We start from the raw sequence: 12041 nt of genomic DNA, 5'->3' as shown, positions 1-12041 counted from the left end.
AAAAACGGAGACGGAGCAAAGCTCGCTCGGCGCTCTTGTGTACCTACTTAGCAGACGTTAAATGGACCTCATTTACCTCGATCCTTGGTAAAGAGGCCTTTTCCTACCGCGAACACCCCGCGGACGCTATTTATAGCGACAATAGAGCCAAAGCGTTGACCGTCGAGCTTTTTTTATTCGATAATAATGAACGGGCTATCATTTCTACCGCCATGGTTGGACAGAGGCTACCCGGCGCATCAATTCCGCCTGTAATTAACGGCCTCGCGGCCGGGGGTTGACCGAGTTTAGGAAGGGCACTTATCCCTGATTACATCAAACACAGATTCTCTCTCCGATATTACCTCGCGATACCGGCAAACAGGTCAGACCATTTTACGAACGGACGGTCCGAACGGACTCTCATTTTTATTTCCTCCTATTTTTACCCCTTCGGTCAGGAACCGTGTTCAGACAGTCTGCGGTTGCTGGTGGAACGTAACGCGATACATGAAAGGAAAGTGAAAACTCTTTTTCGCTTCCGAAGTACGGTCGACAAAGGTAAATAACAAATGCCAACCCTTTTGCTTCTCGAGTTTTAAATTAAGGAGAGTATAGGGAGGATGGTCGACTCCACCAAATGGGTATACTCGACATCGACGACCCTTCACGGGTCTCAAACGGCGTATCATGGCGAGAGGTTTGATGTACAAAACAAGACTTTGAGGACGTGGTTGGTTAACGCCTCGAGCCAACTCGAGAAACATTCGATTCACGAAGACCAAAGCATTACGTTAAGCTGGTTGTGGTACAAGTTTGTCAGAAGCTCAGACCCTGGTATCTCGTAGAGGTAGATTCGATGTAGATTTAAGTCCGTATCGTCGGAGACAAGGCGTTACGTCCGTCAATTACGTAGGTAGGTATACACAGTTTTCATCCCCGAAGGAGACCAACGCGTTTTCGCCAGACCATGGATACCATTAAAGCGGAACGTCGAGCAGTGCGGGGGAGGGAAGTCGAAAAGCGGTACGAACGACGTCACGGAAACGAGAATCGAACCCAAGACCCTACATCTATACGTACACGTATACAAACGTATCCTGGCAAATATCGTAATTGAATTTCGCCGACGTTTGATGCCGGAGCAAAGATACGACGACGTCCTTTTCGTTGTAGATGCTTTTTCGCCAAAATTAACAATCCCTCTTCCTATAGTCGTCAAAGCGGACGGTTTCAATTTGTACGAAACATAATGGATACCGCTAGGCACGACGACCTCCTGACCTCGTACCCATTATCATCGTCGAAATTTTCTGTCCCGTTGTGCTGTACGCACTTAATAAGTATCCCTGAAGGACGAGCTTTGTGGGTAGCGTTTGTAGGTCGATGATGAGTGGCTGAACGATTCGCGGATATTCTCGTCCACCCTTCCAGCCCCTCTGCGTGTGCTTGCCAGTGTGACTGACGCGAGAGTTTGTCGAGAAAGTTCACCGCTCAGGTCGTTTGATGTTGGATAAGCTGTTCCACCCCCGTCTATTACACGTGTATTGCTGGTGGATCCTTTTTACACATGCACAGGAACGAATGCGAGCAATAGATGGTATGTTCGGCCCGTTAATTACACCACCGCGTACCTACGGTGATGCTCTCACCCCTTTGGGGTCATTTACTGACTACTTCGAATTCGGCACCCGGCCAAATTAACAAATTCCAAAACGACGGACTCGCGTTTTTCTCTTTTTTGTTTTTGTTTTGTTTTTCCAATTCGATAAAAATTTCCGAGATTACGTTCAACGTGTATCGTCAAGGTTCGTGTATGGGTATTATTGATCCCGTAATAAAAATGAAATTAACCTACCAAGGTTTTCCCGCGAGTATACCGTATACGCTCGAAATTCATCGGCGATAGATATAATTAGAAGGCGGGATTAATTATATACCGCGGAGTGAAACTAAATTGTATTATACGCCGTACCTCGTAAACAAATAACGGTGTTTTTTTTTTTTTAAATCTTTTATTATCGTCTGTATTATATTTGCGATACAGGGGTTAAATGGTAGATAGAGAAAAATGATGAATAAGAAAATAGAAACGAAAAAATTTAAGAGAAAGAAAAAAGGTGTGAGATATGAAAGAAAAAACTACAGACGGTTATTGTCGGTGTGAAATCGCGTGGCAGAGATTTCGCCCCATTTTTATGTCACTTCGACAAACAAGAACGAAAAAAATAATGTAATAAAACGATCCGGTGACCCGTGAGTCGGGGTGAATGAAAAAAAAAAAAAAGTTACCCTGTCACCGTGCGATTGCATCGATTTACAACAAAATTGCAACAACATTAATACTCCAATATTAATACGCGTGCAAATAAGCGGCAAGGTAGATTTTGTAAAAAAAAAAAAATTGCAGTCATTACCGCGATGCGTTTGAAGTACGTTGAAAGAATTAGGTTTAATTTTGTATTCTGAAGTAAAATTAGTCGTTACTATTGGCGTGCTTTGATATATATATTTATATATATATATATATATATATATATATATATGTGCAAGACTAAAGTTAGACATCCTAAATTAAATCCAAACTTTTGTTTTGGTTATACCGTCCGAAATATGTCCGGACGTAAATCCGACGCGTAGGGTAGCAAAAAAGAAAAAAAACAAAAATCCCCGGTGTCTCGACAGAAAAAACATTTCCGCAGACCATGGAATTTCCGGCATTCAGAATACGCTATCCGATTCTCCCCTTCCCAGCATTCTTCGCCTCTCTCGAGAACGAAACAAAACATACCGACCCTCATCACCCCGCTAACTGTTCGTAAAAAAACGAAAACAAAAAAAAAAAAACAAAACGTAAAAAAACTCATATATCCACTGGTACACCATCATTGTTTCAACTCGATGATCAAAAAAAAAAAAAAGAAAAAAACATAACTAGATTTACCGGCTCCTGTTCACTGACCTCTATGGGAAAGAGAACAAGTGGTTGAGTATGGTACAACGTATCCATGCACACGGATACATGGACATAGATCGTAAAAGCCTTGACGCAACACAAATGACATTAATTTGCATCGGAACACGTCGTGCCACCACAACGAGGCCTGGAGGTCACGATAACTCGTAAAACGACACTCAACCGCGCGTCACTGTCCGTCCCATTGGACTGCAGCTAATACCAGATCGAGGAAAGATCGAGGGCTAAAAGAATTCATATCATACTTACGGGTCTTGTCGTACTGGATACCATTGAGCTCCTCGAAGCATGGTAAGGTGGCTAGGCTTCCGGGGGGTGTGCGAGGCCAGCATAAAAGAGAATCCCAGTCGACTTCGCACTCCGGTTCGTGCTGGGTATGTTCCTGACGTCGGTACTTCTCCAACGAGCATTTCACCTCCTCGGTAATCAGCGAGTCATTCAGCTCGTTGATGTAGTTGAGAACGTTGAGTACGTAGTTGACCTCTACGGGCATGGTGCCGTTAACCGAAACACCCTCCATCGTATATCTATCTGACGGTGATCCCTCAGTCTTCTCGACCCTCGACGCGTCGTCGAACGGTGCACCGGCGGTACCTAAACTTCCCCAGATCACCTTGGTCTCCTGGTCTCGTTCATCTGCGGCATGAGATCACCGGGTCAAAGGTCCTCCTGGTAGTTGGGAACGGGGCTAAGGTGGCGGCGATGGTGTCTACTGTGACTTTCTGGAGTAAGGGATGCGGAAAACCGTCGGAGTCTGCACATTCAGGAGCGTCGTCACCCGGCGCGGACTTGTCTCCCGAAGGCATGACTCCTCTCGTCGACGGATCGCGAGGAACAAACCGCTCCTCCGTCGACGGGATCCAGCCGACGGATGTGCCGATATGGATTTTCGCCTACCTACGTTCAAGCCCGATGCTTCTGTGCCAGCAACGCCGTTCTCGCTGTTTATCAACCAGAGCATGCGCGAAACCCACGCGGGGACAACGATGCGCCCATCCCCGAGTGTCCCAAGGAGTAACGCACTCCTTGTCCCGATCGTCATCCACCACCCTCGATGACACTGTACCCAACCCCGGCTTTTACCAACTCGGTAACGGACTGAGAGGGACCGGGTTTTGTGTCCAAGCTCACGTTTCGTCTCGTTTTCCCAAGAGACGAGGGAACGAAGACGGGACTTTGAACGATTTTCAAACGTCGAAGGCACGTCGAGATGCGTTGTGCCTTTACACCGGAAACGAGACGGAACCGCGGTTTAAAAACGTATCGTGTGTTTCGGGACCAATGGGGTTTGAATTTAGGAAAACAGATTGCCAAACGATATGTAAATTATGCTGGCGTAAGGATGCGTTTTTACTTTTAACAAACTATTCTCATTGTTTAAGAATTACTCCGAAGGAGTTGTAGTATAACTTTACGAAATATCATGCAAGTATATTTTCCGTCAATTTATACAGTTTACTGGACTTAAGACACTCCTTGTTAACTTATCAAAGATCATTGAACATTGAAAACTTTAAAAACGAACTTTAACTTCGTAATTAAGTTCTGATAAGTTTTATAGGGAAACCAGTCCTTTGACGTGAAACATAATAAAAAAAAAAAAAAAAAAGGAAATAGGAAATCATGGACCAAGATCGGAATAGCTCGGTAATTAATATTTTTCAATTAAGTTGCGTTATATGAAGCAATTCGCATGTTCTGTTAAATTTTCATCGATATCAGCTCATTTTGTTCTCAAATGAATTCTTCACAAATCAAGTCACATGGATTTTCGATCAAATATTCAATACCTACATATTTACATCTAATATTCATTTATTATAATCCATAACACAATTTATTATAATATTACCTATAAACCTGTATTGATTTGACATAAGTTAGTTTTTTTCTGCCGATAGGAGAGCTTAGGAAAAAATTCAATTTCGACAATTTGTAGAATAAGTCATTCGCGAACAAAATAATCTGTGATATATTGAAACTGGATATGTGGTGAAGTTTCTTCTTAAAAAAAAAAAAAGAAAAAGTAGCCGATTGCATTGAACTTCAGTCTTCATATTTTGCTAATTTTACGTTTGAATATTATTTTAACCGTACCGTAAACCTTACGCATCCTCAATATTGACAATGGGAGGAAAAAACCCACAACTCGGAGTCTTTTCGGGGATAATAGCGGTTTGGTCTGAATAACTTCGGTCTTCAAACACGCAAGAAAAACTGCAAACTGACAGACAGTAGATATTGAAATTTTTTCGAGGGACGGTGGGCAGAATTTTTAACTCGCCTCACTATACGGAGGTAATTCTCTGCGGATTAAACAAACTAATCCTTCAACATTACGGACAGAATTATTTTGTAAACCTATCAGATTATAATTGTACAAATTTCAGACCGTATTTTCTAATCTTTGTAAACTTTCAATCAAACTTTTCCTCCTTTTACATGAAAATGTATGAATAGTATTTTTATTATATGTACAGTATCGAAAAATTATCAACAACTAAATGATTGAACAGTTACCGAAGTAAGAAAAATCAAAAAAATTATACATCAGTAATATTAAACAATCGAAATGTTATGTATTCAGTGTTTTTTTCTTTGAAGGAGTAAAAAAAATTTCGAGTGGCGTCTGAATAGCATCCTAAAATTTCGTTGGTCTGCAGTTTTTATGGGAAAATTCTTCGAATCGCGAAACCGCTGGTAGATTGGCAAAACCGGTTATTTTTTTTTTAAATATATTGATTAAGGTTTGCCTGTAAATTTTATAAAAATTCCATGACTACTGTGATTTGCAAAAAAAAAAAACAAAAAAATCGCATGTAATCATCAGTGATTTTGTTTTTACCATCTGACGAACAACAAATACTCTGTCTTACTGGCGTAATTTTCAAAGTTCATATAATTAAGGACAAAATTTTTAAAGATTTCATGATTATTGTAATCACAGTGACTGCGATATGGTTGCAAATAATTACGTTAACGGATAACGATTGTCAGACTTCAGAGATTGTCATGATTACAACGCGATTACAATTATTACAAAATGACTACAATAAGGGTTGTCACAATGAATGCTTCAACGGCAAACCCCTCGAAAAGCGTTAACTCGAGGGGGTATTCAGTCATAGATCAGGTGACGAGCGATTTCGATGTCTTCAATGATTTCAATGATCTCAAGTGATTTCAAGCGATTATAAAATGACTGCTTTGCAAAATGGTTTGCGATTTTAACGAGTGATACATACACGGGCGATTTCACGTGATTTCAAGGGATCTCATACGATTTTATGCGATATAAAGCAATTTTGCGCGATTTCAATAGACCTCGAGTGATTTCATGCGATTTCAACTTGTTACAAGTGATTTTAAACGATTTTAAAGCGACTGCTTTCCGAAGTTGTTTGCGATTTCACACGACTTAACGCAATTACACGTGATTTCGAGTGATTTCAAGTGATTTCAACCGATTATAAGGCATGCTTCGGCAAAGTGGATCGCGATTTCACACGTTTCAGGCAATTACACGTCATTTCGAGTAATTTCAATAATTTCGAGTGATTTTAAAGCAACTGCTTTCCAAAGTGGTTCGCGATTTCAACAAGCGAACACACGTGCAATTTCACGCGATTTCACACAATTTCGCGTGATTACACGTGATTTCGAGTGATTTCAACAATTTCAAGTGATTTTAAACGGTTTTAAAGCGACCGATTTCCGAAGTTGTTTGCGATTTTACACGATTTAACGCAATTACACGTCATTTCGAGTGATTTCAAGTGATTTCAACCGATTATAAGGCATGCTTCGGCAAAGTGGATCGCGATTTCACACGTTTCAGGCAATTACACGTCATTTCGAGTAATTTCAATAATTTCGAGTGATTTTAAAGCAACTGCTTTCCAAAGTGGTTCGCGATTTCAACAAGCGAACACACGTGCAATTTCACGCGATTTCACACAATTTCGCGTGATTACACGTGATTTCGAGTGATTTCAACAATTTCAAGTGATTTTAAACGGTTTTAAAGCGACCGATTTCCGAAGTTGTTTGCGATTTTACACGATTTAACGCAATTACACGTCATTTCGAGTGATTTCAAGTGATTTCAACCGATTATAAGGCATGCTTCGGCAAAGTGGATCGCGATTTCACACGTTTAAGGCAATTACACGTCATTTCGAGTAATTTCAATAATTTCGAGTGATTTTAAAGCAATTGCTTTCCAAAGTGGTTCGCGATTTCAACAAGCGAACACACGTGCAATTTCACGCGATTTCACACAATTTCGCGTGATTACACGTGATTTCGAGTGATTTCAACAATTGCAAGTGATTTTAAACGATTTTAAAGCGACTGCTTTCCGAAGTTGTTTGCGATTTCACACGATTTAACGCAATTACACGTGATTTCGAGTGATTTCAAGTGATTTCAACCGATTATAAGGCATGTTTCGGCAAAGTGTATCGCGATTTCACACGTTTCAGGCAATTACACGTCATTTCGAGTGATTTCAATAATTTCAAGTGATTTTAAACGGTTTTAAAGCGACCGATTTCCAAAGCGTTCCGCAATTTCAACAAGTGAATAACCCCCTAGAGTTAACTAGTGAAAACGGTGTTTTTCGGCCACCACGTATGCCTCGAGCGCGACTGCGCCCCTTCCCATCAATTTCGCACCCTCGGCGGTCTGACTTATTGGCTCTATTCGTCCCTTCCTCAATCTCCTTAAACACCCCGCGATTGATTCTCCCGCGGCTGCAGCAGCTGCTTCCGGACTTCCGTCTTACGTGAATTTCGCGTTATCCGGCCGAAGTCTGCGAGAATTGCGCGAGATGCGATCGGGCGAATATTATAATCGGTTGTAGTAACGCGAACGCGTTAGCCTTTTATCTCCGCATTTTTATTTCGTCGGGAAAAAACGGAATTATTTCGATCGTTACGCTTGCCTTTTCAGATCATATATTTACCGCCGCGATAATAATATAACACGACGAGCATTTCACACCGCCAAATATACGTCGTGATATAAATAAACACGCACGCCATGTATCGGGAAAATTGTCTTTTTTTTTTACCTTTCTCTTTTTCTTTCATTCTTTTTTTTTTCAACAGAATCGAGCCATACTGTAACGGTTTTTCATTTACGAAAAATTGTTATCGATTGCGATAAGATGCGGAGGTTATTTTTTCTCGTAAAAATCATTTCCATACATTTTACACACACGCGTAACACGTATTCAATTACTTTATAGTGCGCAAATTTATATAACGCATGACTGTCGAATAAATCCACGACTTTGGTTCATAGCTGCGTTCCATTCACGATCAGTTGAGAAAAAACACGTCTTCGATCCGATAAAACGAGATCAGGCAGGAGATTGTTTTATATCGGCTGTAAAACATTGAAAAATCGCTAAAAAATTCACTCCGATATTGTTGGAAAAGTTTTAAAATGATTTAATCGAGTGACAGAAATTTTCAGACACGGTGAAGAAAATCGGTATTTTAATACTGACGATGAAATGAAAATTTGTTGAGATGAAAATTCTCTCAACTTGAAAATCTACGAAACAAGGCAAAAAACTTGATACATGACACGGTGAGGTGGACATAAAAATATGTCACAAGATTTAAGAATCTCATTTTAAAAATTCGACAGCACAAAAGTTTAAAAGTACTGTCATATGACATTTTTTTCCCGTCAAAATTCCGGCGTGTCAACGTCTTACGAATTTTCTCATTTTTCGTATATATCTGACCAATTTGCCGCCGCGTATATTAAATTCTTTCATGTTCCCTCAACTTTTTCCCGGTGAAATATTGATTTCATTCAAAATTTCAAAAAATATCAGCCTGTCACAAGTTGGCATGAAAATACATCCAAAAAATCATACATTCCTTTTATTTCAAATTTAATAAACTGGTTCAACGGAATTCAAATTTATTGGAAAAAAAAACAACCAGAATTCGTTGAACATTGAATTATCTCGATAACAATAATTTATAATTAATTATAAAAAGTGTGCAAGAGGTTTTTTTTTTTTTTTGTTGGTTAATAAGTCGGCTAATGTTAAGAATAAAGAGTGTCGGTCAAAAAATTATACGTTTGAATTTAAATACGAATTGTTTCAACCGTATTATAGCAATGAAAAAATGTATTGAATACAAAGAAATCTTCACTGAGAAAAATTTCATTTGTTAAAGTAACTAGAAAAGTTCGATAAAACAGGTGTCGTTAAAAAAAAGTGTTTGAATATTGTTGGAACTACGAAAAACGAGGTACGCCTAAACATTTTGCGCCATTGTCGATCCTTTTTGGTAATTGCATAGCAAAATCAGTTTCTGAGGTTTACTCCACTTTTGTAGTTAAACAAGGCTTTAACATCAATTTATTTATTGTTGCACGAGCGTTAAATTTTCGCAACAGTCGCAAAGAAATATAGCAACAGCGATCGTAATGAGAAAGAATAGCAACGGATACTAGAAAACTAATTTTCATTTTCTACCAAGAACTATATTTATGGATTGTGTTAAAAATTGAAAATATTTAAGGACTGAGCGGTAACCGTAAATAAAAATTTCTTTCAGCGTTGTCGTGAGTTTGAATAAACTTGTTCTCAGAATTAATCGATTGTTTCCGCATATAATCAATAAAATTCCTGAACTTATAGACATCCGGTCATTCCTTGTATTATTTACCACTTTTCTGGGTCACTGTATATTCGACTAGCGTTTCGTACGATGTCACAATCGCATCGGTCAATTACGATATGGCTCAATTAGGGTCATCAATTGCACCGGAATTTCTCTAACTGCAGGTAATTGCAGGCAGGCAGTGTTGAAATATGGGTTTGCACCTCGAATACGACGCACGTTTCAAGCTGAATACTCTGACTGACAAAAGTTATTGGACGATACGTTACGTTACGTTTCGTTACGTTTCGTTTCGTTTCAGCTACTTTTTTCCATTCCTGCTTGACACGAGTATAGGTTTATATTGCCGCTCACTTTTTCAAGCTTACCACGTTTGCCAAATAAGCTTGCCGAGTGAAAGCTCTCGCATTTATAACTCGGCAAATGAATATATTTATTTCAACCGCGGTATTTTCCAACAGTCCGAATAACTTTTGTTAGTCGAAGCGTATACCGTGGTTTTATTATTTATTTCCTTCTACTCCTTCTCTCCCCTGCCATAATCCCGTACCTTTTTTTACCCTAGCGTTTTTCTCTTCTTTCTTTATTCTTTTAACATTTTTACGTTTACTACTTTTCTCACACTTTCGCGCACTCGTCGCTCCGCGCGAGATAAATTTACAAAAGACTCGGGGCAAGGGAAATATTATACGTGTATGAGTTGCCTCGAGGACCGACACTTATACAATGTCTCGAAACAGATTGAATTAGACTCTTTGAAACTCAATTATTTCGTCAGCTCTGTAAATATGGAAATGAATTGAATTCAAAGAAAAAATTTAATAAAATTAAAAAAAAGGTAACAAGGAAGATAAAGGAGGATAAAAAGAGGTGAGATATAGAAACGGAAGTGCAAAAAACGCGCGTTGTTTTACATTAATATACAGAAGCGAGAAGAATAAAAACGTTTTTTACGCGAGTTCGAGAATTTTACAAGAAACAAAATTTGACGTGAGAATTATTTGCCAATAAGTAATTTTTCATGAAAATTGTTTCTCTTGTTCAAATTTGACAAAGATGAGAAAATACCGTAACCACCCTCTAAAATTGTTGTTCACAATTTTACACTATAATTTCACCTCTTTTGCTGTTGTATACAATTAATAATATGAAAAACTGCTTTGGATCAAATTTACTTTTATCATCCATCGACTTGAATTATGAAAAATCATTATGCATGTATTTAATAATAATAATTACGGTGGTGAAGGGGGGGTGGGGGGGGAGGGTGGGTTAAATTCGGGAATTATTTTCCCGCATTTGTACCTGTCACTTGGCCGTGTGGAGAAAAACGTCCCGTTTAATTAAAAGTTTCGTTCTGCGCATGGGATTATCGTTCAGCTTTAAGAGAGAAGAGAGAGTAAGAACGGAGTTGAAATTTTCTGTGTATAAACTCGTTGCTGATACGTCCGAATGTATTACAAAGTTAAATTCTCCATTGTTTATCCTGGAGGTTTGAGAATAATACTCCTATAGAGGAATACAAGAACTCCTGTTGTATCTACATTTTCCAAAGAGGAACCCGACGATTTTACATCCGAGAAAATATTTCACCGAGAAATATTCGCGTTTGAATAGAGAATAATAATTAATGAGAGAAAATGGCGCCTGTTAAAATTTACAACAACGATGAAACGGACGATCGAATAATCCGTGTATTATAATAAAATATTCACATTTTTACGGGAATTGTTAACACAAAATTAGTTACACAATAATTCACACTTGGGCTAACCTGCTGTGTAATTATTACGCGATTTGATATCTAGGTGCGAATCATTTGGCCAGAGTTAAGCCAACGGTGAAATTAATTTATGGAAGATTGAATCAGCGAGCGATTGGCGAGCCCAATCTTCATATCGTCCGTAATATCGAAGCAGAGGGATAATATTGAAGTTAATAATCGGTCGAATACATGCATGCGCTATCGTTTTAATTTAATCGATAATGCGGAAAATGCGCACTTTTAACAATCACCGATTACCGCGCGCGCGGTTAAACGTGACTTTTCAATTTCGTTTGACGCAATAGCGAACGCAGACGAAGAGGAAGTAGGATAAAAAGTAATCAACAAATTGTTTAAAACACGTTTCCGAGCGCGCATTGACGTGTTACTTTATGTTAAAACGATATCACATCTCGAGTAGGACTGAAATTAATGCATACTCTACGCTTCACTAACTAGGCACACTTCGCCTTCTAGTGCTAATGGGCTTATCTTCGTCAAATATTTACCCAGTTAATAAGATTTGCCAACATTGCTCTAGCGGCACCCACTTACCACCGTCTCTCTTCTTCTCGACATAACGATGCCGCGGTAAGTCGGTTTAAAAAAATAACTCCATTTCTTCCCTTCGATTAACCGTGCGCAATGTACGCGAGGAACGAATAAA

The 12041-nt window shown here is 39.1% G+C and overlaps 1 protein-coding gene across 3 annotated transcripts in view; it reads right to left on the bottom strand.

Annotated features, from left to right (window-relative positions):
- Positions 1-12041, bottom strand: part of LOC124303787 (diuretic hormone receptor-like) — a 37989-nt gene that overhangs the window by 17755 nt on the left and 8193 nt on the right. Inside the window, exons 1-2 of one of the 3 annotated variants that reach the window (XM_046761448.1) lie at positions 11384-11802; positions 3206-3592 (exon numbers count right to left, since the gene is read on the bottom strand). In XM_046761448.1, the coding sequence (XP_046617404.1) occupies positions 3206-3476 (271 nt within the window). In that variant the 5' untranslated portion in view covers positions 3477-3592; positions 11384-11802. Of the gene's footprint in view, positions 1-3205; positions 3593-10914; positions 11276-11383; positions 11803-12041 lie in introns of those variants that run through there. The other 2 variants (XM_046761447.1, XM_046761449.1) reach the window with 2 other exon arrangements.

Source organism: Neodiprion virginianus, chromosome 4, assembly GCF_021901495.1.
Source record: "Neodiprion virginianus isolate iyNeoVirg1 chromosome 4, iyNeoVirg1.1, whole genome shotgun sequence".
Taxonomy (NCBI): domain Eukaryota; kingdom Metazoa; phylum Arthropoda; class Insecta; order Hymenoptera; family Diprionidae; genus Neodiprion; species Neodiprion virginianus.
This window is presented reverse-complemented; position numbering and strand designations above follow the sequence as displayed.